The sequence below is a fragment of the Anoplopoma fimbria genome, chromosome 7 (assembly GCF_027596085.1).
Source record: "Anoplopoma fimbria isolate UVic2021 breed Golden Eagle Sablefish chromosome 7, Afim_UVic_2022, whole genome shotgun sequence".
NCBI classification, from domain to species: domain Eukaryota; kingdom Metazoa; phylum Chordata; class Actinopteri; order Perciformes; family Anoplopomatidae; genus Anoplopoma; species Anoplopoma fimbria.
The window spans coordinates 3,948,967-3,973,397 of record NC_072455.1 but is presented as its reverse complement, the minus strand read 5'-3'; the positions used below and the strand labels follow the sequence as shown (position 1 = coordinate 3,973,397).

The window sequence follows — 24,431 nt, the reverse complement described above, 5'->3', positions numbered from 1 at the left end:
TTCCTTCATCTGTTTTGAGAAGAAAACTGTGACACCTCACGGTCTTCAACATGAATCACACTATAGAGATGGACATTTTTTTTTTTTTTTTTTGCTGTACAGATGAGAAATGGAGAGCAGGCAGACACTTTGCAGGAGCATTGCAGTCAAAGCGTTTGGTCTAGAGCACGAACAGCAGGAGGGTGGAGGGATGGAAGCAAAGTATGGACGGATGGATGGACTGATGGGCGGAGTGGTGGAGAGAGAGTGTCTCACCTTGGCAGCCTAGAGCGAATGACCCAACACCAAGAAAAGGATTGGAGGGATGATGAGAGGATGGATGGAGATAATGGTGGTGGTGTGTAGAGAAATGAGGGAATAAATGAGGAGGAAACACAGGACAAAGGAGAAACACAAAACAGGAGAAGAGGACATTCTTTTGGGTGATGCAGAGTTTAGATAAACAACCGGAACAAAACAGGCAGCTGTGGTGTCTGATTCGCAAATGGAGGATTGTGACAGAAATACTGTGAAAAAGGGTAAAAGTGAAAGTGTGAGCAGTGACAGACAACAGCCGAGATATAAACATAATATGTTTTCATCTTTTGATATAATTCATGCTATGAATAATTCCATTTAGACGTACAAGAGTAGAAATGTCTAAAATCATACAAAATTGAACAGAAGTGTGGTGAAACACGGACAGGGTTGCCGAATCGTTTTGTTCCTCTCACCTGGTGATCCGCTCAGTCCGCTGCTGCCAGGAAGTCCAGGCCGACCAGGAATGCCAAAAGTCCGCTCACTTGGAAGTCCGGGAAGGCCGGTGATACCAGGAAGACCGTCAACGCCGCGCTCTCCCTTCAGACCCGGAACACCGTAGCGTGCGTCAGAACCTGACAGAGGAAGGAAGACAGTTACAGATGCTGCTGTTTCTTCTTATCCCGGTACTAGTTCTGCTACCAGTACCACTAAAACTACTACTAATACTGCTCCTGATACCCCTAGCTGATACTAATACAACAGTACTGCAATAAATCCTCCCTTTATGAAGGTTATAATGTTCAGTTTAAACAGTTTTTAATTGGTTTTGACTCAACTGTACGATTATGGTGTTGAATTAATTAAGCCAACCCTTGTTTATTATAAATAAGGTGGACTTAATAACAGAAACACTTGATTATAACCTTGTGCATCCCTTTAAAATGTTTTTAAATATATAATGTCATTTTTATTGCGTTAAATCTTATCACCAAATTCAGCCCTGATCATAATTACCAAAAAATTCATAAATTTCAGACTTTTAACCTTTTAAAAGCTAGTTTGTTTGCGTAATGCTACTATTCTTTATTGTGTAAAAAAAATAATGCTCAAGGGAATGATCCTTTTCTTCACAGTCTGGGATATGTCAATGATTTGCAACAGCATTGATTTTGATGTTGATAACATTTTCCACTTGTTAATCTTCCTAAAACGGCTATAAAAATAATAAATACTAATGTTTTCTTCCACTTTCATTTTATTTACAATGAACAGTATATTTTCTGACTTGCTTGTTTATTCTCAGACACTTAAAGGGTCAATGTGGTGATACAAGTTAAACCCGGGCTCTAGATTGAAAGCCGGGTTGTGGTTTTAATGGGTTTCAACTGGAACATTTTTGTGCTCAAGGGTCTGAGTGTCTGTATTCTGGCTTCACTGTTTATTATCATTAAAAGGAGCTAAGGTTAAAAAACGATGGAAAACTTATATTGCCAAAAATGTCCCAAGTGATGCAATGTGATCTCTCTGTCTCGGACCCACCAGGTAATCCAGGTCCTCCTGGCGTCCCGGGTTGGCCCTTATCTCCAGAGATTCCTGGTAAACCGTTCTGTCCAGGACTACCAGGTGTGGCTCCCAGTACCTCTCCTGGTTGACCTTTGGCCCCATTACGCCCTGGAAGACCGTTATTCCCTCTGCCTCCGTCAAAACTCTGTCCTGGAACACCTGAAATTCCAGGATCCCCTCTGGGTCCAGGGAAACCTGCATGGAGGAGAGGGTGGAGGTGATGGATTAAAGGCAGAATCAGTTTTTATTGGACCTGGATAATAAATACGGAGACCACGCTGGTTTACCTTGTGGTCCAGGTTGGCCTCCAAAACCGGAGTCTCCTCTCTCTCCTTTGGCACCGTCGAACCCGGGACGTCCAGTGTTTCCTGGGAAACCTGGCCCACCTTTGATACCTGACAGGCGCAGACAGGTAGGTTTCCAATAATTAGTATGATTCATTTTATTTAAACTTACATTTTGGGGACATTTTAAGGTAGTAATCCATATTTTTTTGTGTCATATCAAGTAGATTTTTGTGTCATTTGCTCTGCCATACAACAGTAATTTAACATACAAGTTCATAAAAGCGTTTAAAGTTGATGCTCTAAAATCTTCTTCTGCACAGGAAGTGTTTTATGTTTTTCATTTAATTATAAGAAATACAAGAGAATTGAATCATTAGCATGAGAAGTGATAATGTGAACAGATAAAGATTAAAGTGACATGTCTAGGAAATAAAATGTTATCATTAGAAAGCAATAAATCATCACTTTTCATATTATTGCAAAGTTAAAATATGTTTCAAGTGGTATTTATTGAAATAAATCAATTCTTAAAAAGATAAAGGAACATAAAATGATAAATAGCAATTGACTGCACAACTTAAAAAGGATTTTAAAAAAATGTTAAAAAGCTAAAATAATGTGCTCCAGCGCAGAAAAGAAAAGAATCAAAATCTTATTTTAGCAGAAAAACATTTGAAACACAACGACATATCTTTTTAAAAACAGATCAGAAACCAACCAGAATGAACTAGTGCATCATATTTAAGAAGTGCAAACTGTCCAAACAGACCAAAAGCACTTTGTTGACTCGTACCTGGTCGTCCAGGTAAACCGGGGAAACCGGGGTCTCCTCCCTCACCGGGTATGAAGCAAGGTAGCACTTGGCCTGGTAGCAGTCACACGCAAGTTAGCAACCACACTTCAAACACTTCAATTACTTAAACAGACACATACAGTGAATACTATAGTGCACATCATTCCTTCCATATAAGAGATAAATACACAATAAATCTAAATAAAAAATGAAACAGATATATCTAAGTGCTCCATTATTCTAAGCTACTCAAATCTTGCAAAGAAACACAAAATATAAAACATGTTGAGTAATAATAAGAATGTAATACACAATATTTCTTTAACTCATATCATCATTTTTTAAACAGTAACGTATTGCGCAACGTTGATTGTCTGTCGCCTCCATTCACCAATTCATCCAAATGTTCATTTAGGTTAATCTGAGTTGAATCATGGGAATTATTGTTATTTTTCTTATTATGTTTGTTGTAGGTTTTAATGTAGTTAGTAGAGTATGATTTAAATTTTGTGTTGGGGAATCAGTTTTCTATTATTTCCATATATACCCCCCGCCCCCCCAAAAGCACTTAGCAGAGGCAGGGCTTGAAAACATGCGGCAGGTTTCAGCAGCTTTGATCGGAGCAAGAGGAGAGTAACTGCGTGTTTCAAAAAAGTTGTGCATCTCCGCATACATTCGGCTAAAAACCTGAAACCAGAGTTGAATCCCTGAGATTGTTCTCAGAAGACAAAGGACTACATTTTCCTTATGCTTAGCTGTTTTGCTATCATCAGAGACTTTTCTATGAGTGACGTTCAGCAGGTGTTCACACTGCAAACAATCGGTCAGTTGGTCACAAAGTAATAATTCATGGTCATTTTTTAATTTAGATTTCTCCATTTTCTTGTTTCTCTATTGCTGTGATTTAATTTCTTAGTATTAAAGCACTAAAGCAGAATATTAAATATGACGTTGATTCAGAGCATAAATTAATTAAATTAATATTAAATTAATATAAAAAATAAATAAAATAATTTTGCAAATTAATTAAATTAATATTAACTTTATTTATAATGAACAATATATATCTAGTCTGAGACACTTATGGAGTGAATAATGTAAAAAATTAAATAATCAATAACACCATGACAGTTCACCAATTGATTCCTTACAATAGACAATTCTTTTTTGTATTACAAGTTGTATGCTTATATATGCAAATTAGGTATTAACTTATGAAATATTTGCTGATATGCATTCATTTCCAGTACCAGAAATCTGAAAATACTGTCAACAGACATGAAAAACATATATTTTCTCTATATTTTTAGGGATACAATGTTGTATAAATCAGGCTTTGAATGATATATGAACAAAACCCTCCGTAAAAAGTTTTTTCTAAAATGTTTTAAATAGAGTTTAAGTAGAGTAAACACCTAAATGTGTATTTTGGATATTTTATTTACACTAGTCTGAACATCTGCACGTCTACCAAACAGTCAATCGGCCAGAATTCAGTGACTTTCCAACCAAGTTGCTTGCAATGTGAACACATGATAAGCGAGAACGTGTCACTTTTAATTCCCATCTAATGATGTCATTTCCTGTTGGGCCAATAAGCTCTGGCCAAGCACAAGGGGTATATTCTGAATCCACCAGTGGCTGGTGCTGTAAATTCTGTCCCCCAGACTCGTTTCTCTGGCTGGTGGATGAAAAAGTTAGTTACCCACCCGTTCCCTCTCCGGCGTCATTAACCCCTTCACAGCTGTTTTCACCTGGACAGATACACATGCGCAGGGCAGGTCAGAGAGATGGAGGGATGGAGAGAGAGAGAGAGAGAGAGAGAGAGAGAGAGAGAGAGAGAGAGAGAGAGAGAGAGAGAGGAGATGGCAGCATACAAAGCCAGTCAGGGTCATTTGCATGCGCCAAAAAAGCAATTCAATCTTTTTTCATCAAACAGATATCAGCAAATCAGCAATCAATTCCATTCAATTAATTAAAGGCTCATTCAGTTAAGGCAAAAGCATATTGAAATGCTCGCTTCAATGTACAAATGCTTAAAAATAGGTTATTCCACTCAATGAGAAGAGAGAGAGATGAAACAAAACGCTGTCAAAGTTCAGCTTATCAATGTTTCTCTCTTCATCTTTTCTCTCTCCGCTCATGTGAGTGACAATAACCTGCATATTAAGAGCAAAATGAATCAGCTGTTCAGCATTAGCGCCGTGGTATGAGAGCACGCATTCACACCGGAGATGAGCGGCCCAGCTGCTGCTGAGGACTTTGTGTCGTTTAGTCTCAGAGGAGAAGAAGAAGAACGCTTTGATGGAGGTCTAAAGGAGGAAGCTGGTGGCGTTTAGAGAACGTCTACTGATGAATTCATATAGGTCTAGTTTACTTTTCTCACAATAGTTATTGTTTCAGCTTTTATTCATTGATTCTTTTATTTTGTTGCTTGTTTTTGCAAAACTGTTAAAACCAGTTTGAAATAGATTGTTGTTTTTTGTTACAGTTAATGAAGATGTTTCAAAGTCTAATTTCAGCAGAAGACAAAAGTCCATGACAATTTGACAGAACCAAAAACATGCCATTTTGTATTCGCATAAATAAATAAATAAATTAAAATTAAAATTAAAAATAAAAAAATTAATAAATTAAAATAAACAATTCTTTAAATAATCCATAAGTAGATGTTTTTTGGATAATTAAAAATGTAATAATGTAAAACATTTTTTTACCAAAACATGATGTCTATATATTATATAGATGAATATTTACCATCTATTTCATGTCTTTTAAACAACAGTTTGCTGGGTGAGTGTAATGACTTCCTCTCAATATCGGTGAACACCAGCGGGATAAACATGAAGTAAAACTTTTAAAAAAACACCAGCATTATCCTTTAAAAGAGCCACCAAAGCTGACTTTTTAAATGATTAACTGTTTTGTGAATCATAATTGTTACAGTTCCAATAAAGTCCTCTGAGACTAAAGAAGCACAGTAGCTGTTGCGCAATCAGCATAAAAAATCTCATCACTTGAGTCACCTAGGAAGCAGTTTATGGATTTGAGATTATTATTGGCTGAAGAAGAAGTGTTTAAGCATTAATTAATGGAGACCATTAATCATGTAGTTAACTGCAGCAGCCGAGGCATGAAGGGGCAGTGAGCTGCGCTGGCAGAGAAAGTCTGAACATGTCGTTTCCTTCAGGTCCTGGAGAGTCTTTGGCTGCTTCAGCGAGGAAAAAATGTCCTCTACTGGTTTTAGGATGTTAGGATGAGGTTGCTATGGTAACTACGGAACACTTAGAGTGGATTGGATTGGATGGGATGGATGTATGATCTGGGGGTTTCACCCTGTGGGGAGAATAAGGCATTACATCCACACACACACACACACACACACACACACACACACACACACACACACACACACACACACACACACACACACACACACACACACATTCTATCCCTCTTAAAGTCACACACACACACACACACACACACACACACACACACACACACACACACACACACACACACACACACACACACACTTCCTCTCTTTTATCTTTTCCCCGTCATCACTTACCTTTCGGTCCAGCAGAACCAGGTGGCCCCGGCAACCCAGGAATACCGGGGTCGCCATCCCCTCCACGAAGGCCGGGTATCCCCGGGTAGCCGATGCCGGGCTCGCCTCGCCGGGGCTGGCGGGTCGACCCTTAGGCCCCGGGAACCCTGGGAAACCTTTCTCTCCAACTGTGCCGTAGCCGCCGTCGCCCTGGAGAGGAAAACGCAAAGAAGGACGTTGTTTTAAAATATGTATTTGTGTACTTTCTTTTAAAGTAGTCCTATTATGCTTTTCCACTTTCCCCCTCTTCTTTAGTGTGTTATATATATATATTTTGTACATGTAAAAGGTCCGTAGAGTGAAAAACCTGAAGTCCACTCCTAAAAGGAGTTACCCTCCCCCTCAGAAGCTCCTGAGCTCCTGAACCGGCTCCATTGAATTATCTCCTTCACTTCCGTAACTTTATGAGGTCACAATGTAACTTTATGAGGTCACAATGTTACGGAAGTGACGTAAAACTCCTTCCGGATAGTTTGGCCCTCAAACAACAAAATAGAGAGACGGAGCTAAAGCTTCGGAGGAAAAGTTTTTTGAAATGTGAAACGTTGACCAATCACAACAGAGTGGGCTAGCTGACCAATCAGAGCAGACTTTGAATTCTGGAGGGAGGAGCAAGCGCTACAACATAGCATTTCAGAGAGAGGGTGAGAAGAGGTGCTGCAGGACAGCCAGGGTGAGAAAAACAAGGAGGATTATGAGCATTAACACATGTAAACATGTTGTAACTGTAACTTGAGATAAAAATATGCACACGGAAAATAGCATAATAGGGCCTGTTTAAGAACTCCGAATGAATACTGTGTGTCGAAGCACTCACTGGTGGTCCAGGGGTTCCGGGGAAGCCAGGAAGTCCGTCTCTGCCAGATTTTCCAGTTTCTCCAGTAGGTCCTCTGAGTCCGGTGGATCCGAGCTCTCCTTTTACCCCGAAACCCTGGTTGCTGTACGAAGACGTCCCCTTCTCTCCCTTACGACCAAAGTAACCTCGGTCACCACCACGACCCTGTGGGGGGGGACAGAAAAGACGGACGCTTATCAAACTTTGCTCTACAACATATAAAATATGGAGGCAAAGTGTGATGGAAGCTGTCAGCAGAAGACAAATATTAAAAATTAAACTTACAGGAGGTCCCTGAACGCCGTTAAAGCCAGGAGAGCCGCCGTCGCCAAGCTCCCCCTTTCGTCCAGGGAAGCCGGGGTTGCCGTTGACTCCTGGGATTCCAGGTAACCCAGGCAACCCTGAAGTGCCTCCTCCACGGCAGTTACAGTCGCCAGGATCACCTGGATGGACGAGGGGAACGGGACAACAGAGCAAGTGAAGGTGAAACAATGAGGGGTGAGGAATGTGACAATAATTATCAAGAAAAAAACATGAAAATGTACAAAAATTCAAATATATATTTTTTTTAAAGTGCAGGACTCCAGCAGGACGCATGACTATATGTTGACAAATAGTTTTAGATTTTCACTATTCACACATTTATGCAGGCTATGGCAATGTCATGGCAGTCATGCAGACGACAACTTTGGGCATTTTTGCTTTTTTTTTGTAAACATCAACTGAATTGACCATATTTGGAATGCGAAGGAGTGACGCTCTGTTAGCGACCTGTCAATAACAAGCAATACCCTTCTTTATGGTCTATTTGACTCTAAATGGACCATCATTTACTAAATGAACATCATGCTGTATTGAAGAAGACTTGAAACTAGAGATTGAGACCATAAACTCATGTTTACAATGTTTACTGAGTAATAAATCAAGAGAGAAGTAGAGTCATTTTCTCATAGACTTCTATACAACCAGAGGAGTCGCCCCCAGCTGACAATTATATTTAATGCTTTAGTTTATTATTGATATAACTAAATTACTTAACTATGTTATTTCATTTTTATTTATTTTATTTCTTAGTTCATTTTGATCGTATCGATTGGTTTTACCGTGTTAAATATTGTACTATTTTATCAGGGTTTAACTCTTACCTCAGTTTTTCTGGCTTTGTTCGGCCTCAATGTTGAACTTTCTGATGTGTTACTGCCTTGTCTGTCAAAGCACTTTTTTAACTCTCTTTTTAAAAGGTGCTATATAAATGAAGTTATTATTATACTCAAAAGGCTAGGTTGCAAAATATATAAATATGTAAATTAGATGTAAAATTTAGGTTGTCATGGTCCTGTTTGTAAAATATTGAATTAAAACAACAAAAATAAGTTTAAAGTTATTTCTTGCAGGGATTCATTACAGTCATATGTGTGTGTGTGTGTGTGTGTGTGTGTGTGTGTGTGTGTATGTGTTTTTGTGATTGTGTGTGTATGTACCTCTGAAACCACCGTATCCTCTTTCACCAGGCTCTCCTCTGGGGCCAGTAGGCCCAGGCTGTCCATTGAAAGCTGCGGTGCCACCGTTTGGAGAACCTGCAAGAACACACACACATAAAGTTAAATACTTATTATTATTTTTTATATGCACTTAGTTATATTAAATGTACAGTATTTAACTTAAACCAGCACAGTGCAAGTGCATTTTTTTGCAGGATTAGTCTCTTTGGTCAGCGAGTAAAATCAAAGAGTTCAGCAGCTGTGGCAAGACGACAGATGCTTGTATAAAAAAACAAAAAAACAAAAAAAGTAAAAGCATTAACTTGTTTATATCATACTAAAATATAAAACAGCATTGTAATTGAACATATTCAGTGATTTTACATCGACTATAATGGCTATGAAGGGCTACTTGCCACAAGCAGCATGCATAGTGCGTTGCAGTTTGGCACCCACACAAACAAAGGAGACAAACTGCTAACAACTAAACATCAGTGATATAATCCATGTGTGAATAGATGGTCACTCGAGACACTGTGAAACGCCTTAAAGGGACAGTACGGATTATTTGAAGTTGGGTTGAATGAGCTACTTCTTCATGTTCAGTGTATTACCTACAGGAGATGGAGTTCGGAAAAGCAGACAGGAGTACCAGCATGGGAGAAAAGCAATATCAGTTTAAGAGCAAGCTATATTTTGAATATTTTCCACCTTTATTTTGCCGTCAAACAGCCCTTTCAGACGAGGAACTTAAGCCGTTATCTATGCTTTCTTCAAAGCTACCAGACTCCATTGACAAAAACATTGTGATTTTACCTTGCAGAACACGGAGGTGTACCGCTGCCTCAATCGGTTAGTTTGGTTGTGTTATTGTGTGACTTTGGTGAATCCAAACTTACCTTTTAAAACACTAAAAGTCAAACAACACCACAAACAAACTAACCAATCAAGACAGCAGTACACCTGGAACCCCCTGTGTACTGCGAGGTGAAATGACTGGTTTTATCAATGGAGTGTTAGAGCATAGATGAACGTATAAGCTTCATTTCTGTCTGACTGCAAGGCAAAGTGGTGGAAATAATATAAATATGGCACTTAAACTGATATGGATTTTCTTTTGGTGTCTAAAATCTTTATTTTTTTCATACACTGACTATGTATAAGAACCTCATACAACCCCACTTATAAACATCCACACTATCCCTTTAAACTATGTCGTAGAGATGAAATGTTCCGAAAAATCGAAAAGAAAAACAGATTCTTTCAGTTTGTGTCTCCATTTGTTTTGTTTTCCTTCATTTTAACATGTTTGTGCCAATAAAATACCTGAAATTAAATCCCTGTTTGCAAACAACGCTGCTGCCATGCATTAACGTCGCTGTAAAATCAGTGAATTGCGCGTCAGCAGGGCGACACCTTGTGGCCAAAGAGGAGAAAAAGCAGCTTGGAGTAGAGAGAAGAATGGCCTGCACTCTTCTCAACTATACTTACCACCGCAACCCTCCACAGAGTATAGCGTTAAGTAAAAATCATTGAAATAAAAAGCTTTTTGGCAGTTAGAATCTGCCGGCTGAAAGTTGTGTTTTGCTTGTTTTGAATTTTTCACTTTGGCGGGCTGAATATTGCCATGGCGATTATGGCAATATGGCCGCGTTTAGGATACCTGCCTTTGGGCCCGGGAATCTCAGGATAGATGACGCAGGGTTCAACGGAAAAGCCTTGGAGGACAGTTAAATCAGTCAGCCATGATGCTTTTAAAGTCTGTTTCTTATACTTTAAAGGGATAAAACCGGCTTTTATGGCTGGTAAAAAATACAAAATCAATTTTCTTATCTCAACCGTAGCTCTGTGACAGGATGTATAAAGATGCTGCATCCTCGTCTAGAAGTATTTCATCATAAAAATAACAACAAATGTGATTATTTTAGCTCCTTTCATTTGAGGAATCCTGCACAAAGGGCTTTGTTAAAGACAAATACATAGCAGACAACATAAACAGGATTTAAAACCAAAAAAAGGGTTTAAAATTGCTTTTTATGTCATTTCGATACGGAGCCTCGAGTACGACGACCTGTGAAGGGAGAGCGTTTGTCAGTCGTTTTGTGCGTGAACGTACTCGTAGGGCCCTGAGGTCCAGCAGATCCGCGGGGTCCGGGGAGTCCAGGTTCACCGGGGGCTCCTTCGAAACCGTAGCCTGGTATCCCTTGGTTACCTTTCTCTCCCTTCGGGCCGATGGTCCCGGGGAAACCTTGGCGACCTGCATTTGTTAGAATAAATGGTCGATTAATTTAATCTATATTTTAATGTAAAAAAAATAAAAAAAAACATTGCAAAAGAGCCTACTTGGACCAGAACCACCGACTCCTGGCTGGCCTGGTTGTCCTGGGTATCCTGGAAAGCCCTGGTCACCGTTGGGACCGGGCAGGCCGCTTTGACCCCGGTCACCTGTTGACCCTACAGCCAATCAGAGAAGAGACGCTCAACACGGGACATTTGCACATATTAAACAATAACTCATTGATCTCATTAATAGTCTATTAAATGATTAGTTCTGGTTTTTGTGTTACCTTGAACAGCAGTTCCTGGACCGCTAACGTAAGAAGCAGGTCCTGGTGCTCCGGGGTTGCCCTGGTCTCCCTGTTAGAGACAAGTTCAGGATAAAATACCACATAAGCGGGATTAAAAAGACAAAGTTCTGATCATCAATCAGCCATAAAAAACAACATGTTGTGGTTTTATGGGGTTGTTAATGCTAAGCTAAATTAGGCTAACAGGCTGCTGTCATTAGCTTCATATTAAGCTTAATGTGGTAATTAACTCTTGACAAGAAAGCACCAAATCTATTCTACATATAGTGTTTATTCTAAGTAGGTTTTCAGTAAGAAGTTGAGAGTGTTAATAGAATAGAAGAGTGGTGTATTTGGGTTTCTTGTACACTAAGTGCACAGACACTATAAAGGTTAGTACATGAAATATTGCAGTTCATATGTATTATGGAGTTGGGACACAGAAAAACACTCAATGTCAACAGGAAGTGTACGCAAACACACACAAACACACAGTGGTGTTGTTACCTTTGGTCCAGTGTATCCTGGTGGCCCCTGGAAACCTGGAGAACCGCTGTATCCCTGTCAAGACAAAAACAAATCTGGTTTAGTTATATTATTTTATTGTCATTGCTGTTAATTAGATTTTAAATTTATTTGAAGTTTTATTTGATTTTTTGTTGTCTTGTTGACTTTGTAATGTTATTTATCATTTCATGGCTATGTCCCATGTGTTCAAAATATTCCCAAAAATGTGGTTTAAATTTACTGAACAGATGACGGTGTTTACACAGCACTACAGGGAACCTTAAATATCTATATGTTTAATATATTTCTAATATATCACATATAGAACATAAAGACATTCTTCTCCTCCACCTTGTGAATTATTTTTCAGGACATCAACAGATTCACATTGAGTGTAATCTTGAGATACTTTTTCATTTTTAGAGACTTAAAGCTTCTACTTCAATACATTTCAGAGGCAAATATATACATTTTACTTTACTACATTCATCAGAGCGCTTTAGTTACTATTCACTTTTGCAGATTATATGCTAAATTATTTGATGCATTGCCATCCAGTGAAATTATAACATATTACCACATATAACAGTAAATGTAATGTTATGATATTAATCATTTCTAACACTCTGAAAAGAGGAAACTTACTTTTAAAAAACTTAAGTAATTTCTAAATGATAAATAATTAATACTTCTATTCAAATAAAACATTGAATTTAGGAATTTTACTTGTGTTTTTTTAACATTGTGGCTTTGCTACAAGTGACTCAATACTTATTGTACTATTGCAGTACATTTATAAAAATAATAGTAATTTGAAGTCAGTAACATAGAATTAAATTAGCTTCACCTGTAATTTAACTGATCCTGTAGAAAGTTGCCTTAATATGCAGTTTGATAGTGATGTGTGATGATAAAACAGTTTGTTCTGTTACATGATTTGAACTGACACCTGTTAGCCAATCAGAAATGAGTATTTTTTGTGTCTACGTTACAGGACAACATCTCATAATATTGACTTCTCAGTTTTTGAATATTTCAAAAGGAAACAGTTTTTACAAAAGCCCACCTGTTGTCCTGGAGGACCGGGAGGCCCGTTGAAACCAGGAGAACCCTGTTTCAAAGAGGAAATCCACCACAGAAGAAGAGGGAATAAAAAGATCAGAGACATATTTGACCACAGATTTCTACTTCTAATGTGGTGTAACACAGTCAGCTGTTTGCTCTTACTCTTGCCCCGGGGTATCCAAGAATGCCCTTCTCTCCGGGTTCACCAGGATAGCCGAAAGGTCCCTGGAATTAAGCAAAACACTTTTAAAGAAGTATTTCTTTAAAGGGGAATTTCTCTCATTGATCTCTCAAGCTTCAACAAACTCTTTCTGATGCTTTCAAGTAGAGTTTTAGCATTAATTGTGCAGAAAAAGCATTAAATATTGATGTTGCTGGGAGAAAAGAAGACACTTACAGGATTGCCAGGAAGGCCGGTGAACCCTCTGATCCCCTTTGGTCCGGGCTCACCCTTTGAGAAAGACAGAGAAAAAACGTGAACATGAGAAGAGCATCATTTTAAATAAACTTCTCAACTTTCTTTGGATTTTAACTTACCTTAGTACATCCGTGCAAAAAAAATACGAAAAAATGTTTCTTTCTAATGTTCAGAGTGGGCTTTGAGCTGAACGGTGGTGACCTCCGTAACCTTTCAATCCTGATGTCTACTGTGAATGATTTCCTCTTTTCCTGGTAGCAACTGGATTTTCTACAGTCAACTTCCATCATTGCAATACATATTTGATTCCCTGAAGGTTTTTCTGTCAAAGTTGCATCATCATTGTGGGATATTAAAGATGCATGTTGGTGCATTTAAAAGATGATTTTGTGCTTAAACTAAAGAACAGTGTTGATCATGTCAGCACAAGGATTTTAAAAAGTCTGTAGTTAAATAGCTTCTTGGGTGTTGGAGTGTCCTTAAATGCAACAACAAAGACAACAAAAGTATTTTTAAACCTTAAAAGAAAAATGTATAATAAAGGTGCATACATGCTCCTCGTGATATATTATCTTTTGCAAGTTAGTCTCATGTCTCTGCAAGTTCATTTTCATATTTTAATGAATTGAGATGAACCTAGTGGCTTTCCAAGATTGGGAGTTATTGGGCAAAACCATACATGTTGATCTACAAAAGTATCTGGTGTTTTTCTGACTTTATTACCCAGAGAAACTTGTAAAAGATTATTTAGGACGTTGATGGACACGTGGCTGTATTCGTCCGTCTTTGACACAGTGCAGCTCTTCCTGTCGACTACGAGAAGAGTTGCGTTTTTTCTTTCCAACAAACCTGCATTCCTTTGTCTCCTTTGGGAAAACCCACAAACTCCACCACGCCATTGATCATTGGCTGGCCGGGGTCACCGGGCAAGCCCACGTCGCCCTGGATACCGTTAACAAGGGGGGGAAGAGAGAGCTGTTTACGCTGATCAACAGGGCGGCAGGGGGAGAGGTGGAGGAGACGGCGGAGTCATGGGGGCATTTAGGGAAGTCGTGGGCGGAGAAGTTGACTGTGGATGAAGCCACTGAAGGGGCTGTTGTGCACAGAGTGAGCGGAGGAAGGAGGAATGTTTGGGTGATGATAAGAGGCTGGTCAGGATGAAGGTCATTGCTTTAGTTAAACAATCCAAAAGTCACTGGAAGCAGAAAGGATCTGATTGGTTGAGTTACACCTCAATGGAAGGAGCCTTTAGTTTTGATTTAAGCCTCAAAATTTAACAGCAATATGTTTTATTTTAATGTATATCTGATGATGAAAGCTTTTATTTTGGTAGGTCAAAGAGCTCTCTAAGTATCTGCATAAAAACTAGCTTTCAACCAAATTTTGAGGCGACAAATTCTGAACTTAGGTTGTGTGCTAACAGCTGAGGAACTCCATCTGCTGATGAAGGTCATGAGATGTGGTTGAAAGCCAAAGAAAAACACCACGTTAGTTGACTTTACGTTGTCAAACTGTAAAGGTCAAGCATTGACCTTAAAGCTCATTGGTTTGAATTTGAAATCGACACATTTTTTCCCACATTATTTTGCAACCTCACATACGTAATCGGTATTTTCAAACAGAATCCAGTTTGTTCTAGATGTAATACATTAGATTTTATCCACTTTCCAACACCTGATTTAAAATAAATGTACAACTTTAACTCAAATGTTTCGATAATTTCTGCCTCCAGAGCAGCTCAGCTTGTAGAACGTGTTCGGAAAAACATGCTGGATTGACCAAACATGTTGTGACCAACCTCCTCCACTCCTCCCCAAGTTTCCTTCTCCTCCTCCGACTCCTCCATGGCTGTAACGTTTGCTGCAATCACTGCTCCTCCTCCTCTTTTATTGACCCTTTAGTTTCTAACAAGTGTTTTATTATTGACCTTTTTTTTGCCACTTTTATGGTGAAACCCCACCACATCAGTGTGTGTGTGTGTGTGTGTGTGTGTGTGTGTGTGTGTGTGTGTGTGTGTGTGTGTGTGTGTGTGTGTGTGTGTGTCCTCTGCTCCTAGCCTTCCCTTGCTGTGTTACCTTATCTCCTTTGTAGATAGTGAGAGTTTGTTCGCTTCTGAGCGACCCGTCGCCGGGGGTACCACTAGGTCCGGGAAGACCCACGTCGCCCTATAGTCCGAAATACACACAACACACCGTTAGCCAATCAGGAGGGGCGAAGGAGGGAGGTGATGGAGGAGGAGGAGAAACAGGAAGAGGAAGGAGGACATGATGGGAGAGAGAGAGGAGTGGATGAGGAGAGGAGCAGAAATGAGCAGCAAAAGTTGAAGAAAACATGGCCAAAAGTATGCGGACACCCAAACATTATTGTCTTTGGTGAGCACAGCTCTATTTATGAAAAACAGTTGTATAAAGCTTTTTGTGTTTCCAGACGGAGCTGTGTGAAGTCTGATAAAAAAAACATGACTCAGGTGATGTCACGAGGAGGAAGAATGCATGGAATAAAAAAGAAAAAGATAATATCTCTTGTTTTGCTGCATCTGCTGAACCTTTTTTGTGACATTTAAAAAAAAATGTATTCCCTCTCTTCTTCTCATTTTTTAATTGTGAAACACTGTGACATCTTCTCAGGAATATTTTGTTGTCTATATCCTTTGTGTGCTAATCCCAAAACAAACGGGTAACCAAAAAACATGTTTGTCCACATACTTTTGGCCATATGGATAGATAGATAGATAGATAGATAGATAGATAGATAGATAGATAGATAGATAGATAGATAGATAGATAGATAGATAGATAGATAGATAGATAGATAGATAGATAGAGTACCAGTCAAAAGTTTGTTCTCATTCAATGGTTTTTCTTTATTTCTTTTTTTCTACATTGTAGATTAATATTGAAGACATCCAAACTATGAAGGAACACATATGGAATTATGTGGTAAACAAACAAATGCTCAACAAACCAGAATATGTTTTATATTTTAGATTCTTCAAAGTAGTTGAATGAGAAGGTGTGTCCACACTTTTGACTGGTATTGTAGATAGATAGATAGATAGATAGATAGATAGATAGATAGATAGATAGATAGATAGATAGATAGATAGATAGATAGATAGATAGATAGATAGATAGATAGAAGAGAGAGCTCAGTGATACTTTATCTTAAGTTTCTTGGTGATCCATTTTGAGAATTGACCATGACAATTTGAATTTCATTCTACAAAAAACCTATCTCAACAGGCTCAACAGTGAACCCGGCTGTTTCCACATTCAGTTCAGGCCTGAATCTCTCTGACTTTGTTCCGTTGAGCATAACGTGCCATGCAGTGTGTGAGGAAGTTGACTTGTTAGTACTCTCGGTGCGATTGCTCTGAATCAGATGAGTGGGTGGGGTGAAATGGAGGTTGAGGGAGGCAAAGAACAGGCAAATGAACCGCAAATCCCAGAGTTCAACACCAGATGCCCAAACGTGATTAAAAAAAAAGGTGGGAAGTAGGAGCAAGTGATTCCAGCACCCAGTTACAGTCCCACAGATCGTCCTCCACGGTGACAGCTCAGACGTTTCCATGATGAAGTTTGAAATATTTGTCTCATTCTTTGATTTAAGGAGAATTTTTCGCATATTTAATGCCATCAAATGCAAGATAATGCACGGCCTGATTAAGATTTGATGAATTTTTTAATCTCTTTTATTAAATTTGGGAGAGAAACTTCATCATGTAACGTCTCTGAACTGTGAGGGAAACAAGTGTGTGATGCCACCGATCAAGTCACAAACTATATAAATGAATTATATACATATTTCTTTGTTTTTGGGTGGAGATTTGATCTGATTTAAATTTCTACACGTAACTCATCGAGGTTGCGACTTGTCTCGGTGGCAGCACGGATCATTCGAAAGAACAAACCAGACAGAATCGAGCAGCGGTTCATGTGATCTTTTTTATCATACAGGAGACGGATGCAACAAACAGTTTGGTAGTCAGTCTGGTGATAGAGAGAGGAAGAGGAGGAGGAAGACGAGGAGGAGGATGGATGCAGGGACGGGTGGGGTTAAAGGAGGGCAGGATAGATGGAGGGTGAATCAATGTGTTGGACGGATAAGGAGCAGGTCGCCAAGCCACCACCATGTCGATTTTAACATGCATTATGTCCAAACAATTCCTTTTAACAAACACACACACACACACACACACACTCATGCGCACACACCTAGGACCCAGCCAGAGCACTCAAAGCCTGCTGTTTCAATGTCTATAGCTGATGTTTACTGGTTTAAAGAGAGAGTGAGAGAGAGAGAGTGTAAAAACCACAACATTTTACTCCAAAAAGCTTTAATGCAAAGAGTAAAAATAAAATTCAGCAATTCAGCAACCTCACAGGGTCAGTGGAGGTCAGGTTTAACGTCTATATATACCAGTTTTTATTATTTCCACCATGATGAAGAATGATTATGTTTTTAAAAAGTGTTTCTGAAGACTTTATGCACTCTACAGTACGTCCTGCATGCTAGCCAGATTTAGCTTAGCATAATGGTTGCAAGGAGGCAAAGTAGCTGGACAAAAAGCTAAAAAAAAAAAAGCCATTGTTTAAAAATTTTGAAACTGGCTGGAAATTCCATTTTTTCTTTTTTTTTCACTCAGCAGGACTGCCTTCTTCCTGCTGCCTGTTTTTGTGCTAAGCTAAGCTAATGCACACCTGGTCATCAGGCTCATATCAGCCAACACGATAAACAATTTCGTGATCTAAACGTTGGACTCTCTTTATATCCGATAAGTTTAGTGTTGTGGATTTTACACCTTTCAATCTTAAACTAGCAGCTGAGATAAAGTATCTTCAGTCTCACTCACAGTTCATTTGACACGTTTGTTTCATGTATCATCACGTGTGTGCGTGTTTGACGTGTCATTTCTCAGGTGTATCATCATCATAACAAAGCGTACCTTGTCTCCTTTCTCTCCTTCATATCCGTCACTCTGGCTCCCCTAAAAAACAACAGGGTTAACGAAACTTGGAGGAACAAAAGCAACAACCTTTAAATAAAAATGAAAAAAACCTTATGTAGAATAGAATAAATCGATGTACTCTATTGTTTCTACTTACCATTGGCCCTGGAGGACCGGGAGGACCAGGTGGGCCCTGGAGATGGGCGACAAAAACAGAATCAGTGGAAAAGATAAAGTCAGCGACCAATATTAAGAAATTGTATTCACAAATGGTTCAACTGAGAGAAAATATTCTTAAAAGGATATAAATACGAGTGTCTACAGTGATTAAATGGTGGTTAAAATAAGATAAATGATACCAAAAAAACATTAAAATCTGCACATTCTTATACCCGTATCTTGGTAAGTATAAAATATAAAATACACAAATATTTGTTACTAATAATGTAATAACAGTATTACCTAATGATTGAATAGAAATAACTTAATTTAGTAGAATTTATTTATTCTTAAACTTAAAATAAAAAACTTAAAATTCAGGTAACAAAAAAGAAAACTAGATATGATATCTTCTTAATCCTTTATAAATTTGTTAACACTAGTTTATGTAATAATTAAGTATGTTGTGGTATATTAAAGCTGGTTTTGTGGCATTTCAACTCATTTACTTTATTAGTTAATAACAAAAAAAGTAATCCTCGCTCCTCAGGCTGGTTATGAAATAAGATCGCCGCAAAAACAGATGTAAAATAGATGTTTTTAAAGATAAATATGTTACTGAATATGACATTAAGAGGCAGTGAGCAGTCTGAAGAAGAGACACAGATTCATTGGTTTACATACGGTGAATCCCTCAGGACCCGTCGGACCGGGAAAACCAGGTGGACCATCAGGACCTCTGATACCCTGCAGAGAAAAAAACAAAACCGGGTCAGAACTCTGCATTTAAAGTACAACATTTATAGATTATTTATTGTTGCACGGTAAACAGGAAATGAAGGAATCTTACAGGTCGACCGTCTTCTCCGCCTAAACCTGGAAAACTCTGAAAAAGTAAAAAAAAAAGAAAAACATAAGAATGATCCTCTTAAATTCATTTTTTAACATAAGAAAACTTGATTACATTGATTGATTACAATGTAGTTTATCTACATATTCAAATACAATCATGCTGACTGATTAATGGAGAATAAACCCTGTTTAGGATTATTAAGGCTTTGTATGAAGATGACACCACTATGTTATGCCATCCGTTGTACTTCGCTATTACTGCAGCACCACCTAGTGGCCAAATCAGGAATTGCAACTGCAACCAAATTGTTTCAATAAAGAAAACAATAATCCAATACCTCAAAAAAACAATACAATTCTTAACATTTTTAGGGCTAATGTTTTTATTTTACGTAGAAAATGTGGTGCATATTATTGAGAGTATGTAACAGGCTTGAAAGCTTTGAATCCCAGACCAAATCCACACCAAAAACAAGTCACTTTGCTCAAAACTTTATTAAATCTGTCTGACAAATAGATAACTAGCTGGACTGAAAACACAACTCCCTTTATGTAACATTGTTCTCAGATCTTGGAGCTTGTAACTTCAACAATAGTATTTTCTTATTTAAATATCAGATGTTCCCAAATTCAAAAGTCAAGTAAAAACTAATCTGGCTAATGACGCAAATAAAGAGCCCCACATCCATAAGCTTGTTTTTCCAAAGGACAAAAGCAAGAAACCAGTATTGGCCCTCAAACCACTCTAGTTCTAAAGTACTTTACATTTAATAAAACAAGCAGTGATGGGGAAAGTAGGATGGAAGAAGAAGAAGAAGAAGAACTCAAAGAAAAAGAGGAGAAAGAAAATGTACTCAATGAAGCAGAAGAACTCAAAGACGAACATGAATAAGAAAAACTCAAAGAAGAAGAAAAATAACTCATAGAAGAAGTAGAGGAAAAACTAAAATAATTAAAAGAAGAAGAACTCAAAGAAGTAAAAGGGCAAGAAGAAGAACTCAAAGAAAAGAAAGAAGTAGATGAACGAAAAGACGCAGAAGTAGAAGGAAAAAGGAAAAAAAAAACATGACAAAGAAGAAGACGAAGAAGAACACAAGAATATAAAGAAGTAAAAGAACACAAAGAGGAAGATGAAGGACACTAAGAAGAACATGAAGAAGAAAAAGAACATGAAGAAGAAGAACACAAAGAAGAAGAAGAACACAAAGAGGAAGATGAAGGCCACTAAGAAGAAGAACATGAAGAAGAAGAACACAAAGAAGAAGAAGAACACAAAGAGGAAGATGAAGGCCACTAAGAAGAAGAACATGAAGAAGAAGAACACAAAGAAGAAGAAGAACACAAAGAGGAAGATGAAGGACACTAAGAAGAAGAACATGAAGAAGAAGAAGAAAAAGAACACGTAGAATAATAATAAGATGAAAGTATGAAGGAGACCTTACCGTGATGCCGTTATCTGAGATGTATCGAGGCTCTCCTTTCTGACCCTTTGGCCCAAAAGGCCCCTGTTGGAGGAAAAGGACGCCATCTTTTACAAGCAGCGACAACAATAAAAATCCATATTTTCTACAAATTCATGACGTAATAAAAAGAGAAATGGAAGTTTGTCCTCACAGAGAGTCCAGGTATTCCAGGTCCTCCGGTCCCGTAGCCGGGCGATCCAGATTCTCCTCTGGTCCCGTTACATCCGTCCAGTCCTGAAGGTCCACGTCCACCGTCCTGACCAGGGTGACCCTGCAGAGAGACGGACGGGAGCACTGATGACGGCATTACCTTTTATCACAATGTCAACTTAAACTCAAATAGACGGCTTGATATATTACATTTTTTTGTTTCTGAACCGGATCTTTTTACAGCTGTTGGATTTCATTTATCGAACTTTTAAATTCAACCTTTCAATAGTGCTTACTGGGAAATATTAATTTCTCAAAATGTGGGTCTAAATGATGCTTATGAGACTTCTCCACACTGAGTGAACGCTAAAGCCTGCATTTGTTTAATGATTTCTTGGGAAATTTCAATTGAAAAACATGGCAAACACCTTCAAATGATGTCCCCCAAGGTTTTAAATGCAGAGTATAAACTCCCATTAGGTTGTTAAAACTCAAAAATTCACAATAAGAAATGAAATAACATATGTTTGTCAGGATATATGTTGATATCAGAAGATAGATGACAGAATAGAGATAAAAAAATAAACGACACATAAAACTACCAAAAGGAAAATCACATATTCCCCCAAAATTAGTATTTTTAATTTCTGTTTGCTATTTATTGAAGTGTATTTTTTATTCTGCCATGTCATGTTTCACATCAATAATTCTGTTATAATTAAATTTCTTTATCTTCATTTTTGCAAAACGCTATGAAAGCAGCATGAAGGAGGCTACGACTGCATTTAACTTTGCAATTTTACATCATGTTACGAAAATAAAGCTCAACATTAAAACTATTTTAGAACAGTTTGATGCCACTGATAATTACTTGTAATGTAATCATACTCTACCCACGGATATTAAACCATTCCCGAAAATATCAAACATTAAACACTATATTTATGTGGGTTAATGAGCAGCAGAAATACAGAAATACTTTTTGTAATATGGGGGCACACCAATAAATGACTGTTTAGAAGTGTAACGTAGTTATTTTAAAAGAACCTTGATTTTCTACTTACGTTTTTTACATTTCTATTACAGAAACACTGATTTTCTTGCAGTGTAACGGTAACACATTCACTAATGTTCCGCCATTAATCATTTGAATCATGTAAAGTGTTTATGAAAATATAAAAACTATGACCGTTACTACAGGACGATCAGGAGTATTTGAATGCATGTTGTGTGTATTTGTGATACTTACAGGTACTCCATCAGTCCCTGTGAACCCCGGCACTCCCATCGGCCCCTGTGTAAGAAGAAAATCATCATTTATAATCAGTTGTAATAGCGACACCTGGTGGTGAAAACCTGCTACTGTCTTTCAATTTGTTTGACTCAACATTTAGCTTTAAATCGAGAATCATAATTAATCAATATTTCAACACGCACCTTGTCTCCTTTGGGGCCGGATGGTCCTTTAAATCCAATGTGGCCCTTCTCTCCTTTAGGCCCCGTTGGCCCCACAGTCCCACGTGGCCCCTCCGGTCCACTCTGACCAACCTCGCCGAGAGGCCCCGGACGACCCTGAGAGAAGAGAGGAGACAGTCGGTCACTTTTCAAGCCACGAAGAAGAACAGACAACCGAACAGAACCGAATAATTGGTCAAAAATCTCATATTTGTCTCTTTAAAATATAAAATACCCTCTTGTCTTCGAGCTTGGATTCGGATAAAGAAAAACTAATTCTAACCCTCTTTCTGTAGCATTCATTAATAATATATAAACATTTAATTTATGAAATATAACACACCATAATTTAGTTGTAAGCAGATAAAAAATAACTGCTTTAACCTCCTGTGAAGGATCCAAAAGTGAATGCTGGTGTATAAATTGATAATAAAAGACAATATAACACAGTATGTCTTCATAGTAGAAGTTATTCTTGTTAGAAATACTGTATTTATATAACACACACTTAAAAATACTTTATATCTGCTTATACCAACGTTAAAATATATTATTTATATGTTCCTTTAAGATTGTATCATTATGTTTATTTATTGCTTATATTTGATAAATAGAGAGGTGAGTGTAATTCTGCCTTTGGAAAGTTATTAGAAATGTAAATGTTATTAGAAATGTTGTAAATGTTATTAGAAATGTAAATGTACAATATTAGTACTGCAGTTTATTACACTATTATGATAATTACAAACTGACAAATGATCTTCATCTATGTGTGACTGCACGCTGCCTCGTTAACAAATCACCTTATTCCCATAAAGACATCTTAAGCTTTTATTTTTGGTCTTTGTACGTCATTTAAAGCTAAATCTACATCCTCCGTTACACATCATCATCCACCTGACAGGGGAGGGTTTTTTACCTTTGAAAACACTTGCAAAACTAAATGCTGGGAAAAGAAATACTGTCTTTGTGTTGTGGATTTGATTTAATGCAAGTTGTGGTCATTTGTTCGCAAACCCAGATATTATGTGTGCAAGCAGCGGCGTGTGGTAAAAGATGGTGGTTTGGAAGAGAAACTGCTATTGTGGGTTAATATTTAGTTTTTAAAATCACAGGGAAAAAGTGTTAGAATTTAACTTATGATAACACTTTGAGGGATAAACCTTCGTCGATAGAATAAAAGTAGATTGTAAAGCCTTTACGCTGCAGGTGGCAGGCTACACTACCTCCTCCAACCACATGATGACAGTATAAAAACAAAGACACGACATTAACAGGTGGATGAATGATCGTGTCAAAGGAATCCCTCTCTTGAGAGACAGGCGTTGGGTTTAGACGCACATTCACACCACAGCTTCCACTGCTCACAACCTGCCATTAGCTCATATTTCAGGCAGTATGACAGGATAAAGAGAGAGAGAGAGAGAGAGAGTAGGAGAGACAGGTGGAGGGAGGAGAGAGGAGCAGATGTCTGGGTTCAGGGTCAAAGCAAAGTCGGAGGATTTGATTTTTTCAGAGTGAAAAAGTGACTCAGATGGGCTGAAGGTTTATTATTGTTTTCATCGAGTCAGTTAGAAGTGAAGAAATGTTCTCTTAAATCCACTCATAAAGACGTCACACAATCGCATTAACTGGAGAAGTAAACCGGTTTAACATTCATGAGACATTTAAAGAGCTGAGATGCAAATGAGTGCTTGAATGTATGCACATCTGTTTGGCTGCATATTCCTAAACTTTTGTCCTTTACTTAAAGGACTACAAAAGAGTTAGGAAAAAACATAAATCAAAAACAAAAAATGTATGCACACACACACACACACACACACACACACACACACACACACACATATATATACATATATATATATACTGTATATGCACATGCACAGAGGATGCACACACCCTTCATTACACACACGTTAAAGGTTCACACACCCCTCCATTACTAAAAAAGAAGGTAAATCTCTTCTTCACACCTGGTCCTATTCATATATAACCGCTCTGCCTGCAGACACACAACTGTGAATTTAACAAA

General features: G+C 38.1%; 1 protein-coding gene across 1 annotated transcript in view; it reads right to left on the bottom strand.

Moving 5' to 3' along the window:
• Positions 1–24,431, bottom strand: part of LOC129093753 (collagen alpha-6(IV) chain-like) — a 114,700-nt gene that overhangs the window by 11,138 nt on the left and 79,131 nt on the right. The window contains 26 exon segments of the mRNA XM_054601868.1: positions 714–872; positions 1,780–1,998; positions 2,091–2,198; positions 2,884–2,955; positions 4,593–4,637; positions 6,458–6,566; positions 6,569–6,646; positions 7,314–7,496; positions 7,617–7,774; positions 8,813–8,908; positions 10,929–11,069; positions 11,156–11,266; positions 11,380–11,449; positions 11,887–11,940; positions 12,953–12,997; positions 13,114–13,176; positions 13,349–13,402; positions 15,445–15,534; positions 18,315–18,356; positions 18,475–18,510; positions 19,161–19,223; positions 19,327–19,362; positions 20,771–20,833; positions 20,943–21,062; positions 22,191–22,235; positions 22,379–22,513. Coding sequence (XP_054457843.1) covers positions 714–872; positions 1,780–1,998; positions 2,091–2,198; positions 2,884–2,955; positions 4,593–4,637; positions 6,458–6,566; positions 6,569–6,646; positions 7,314–7,496; positions 7,617–7,774; positions 8,813–8,908; positions 10,929–11,069; positions 11,156–11,266; positions 11,380–11,449; positions 11,887–11,940; positions 12,953–12,997; positions 13,114–13,176; positions 13,349–13,402; positions 15,445–15,534; positions 18,315–18,356; positions 18,475–18,510; positions 19,161–19,223; positions 19,327–19,362; positions 20,771–20,833; positions 20,943–21,062; positions 22,191–22,235; positions 22,379–22,513 — 2,395 coding nt within the window.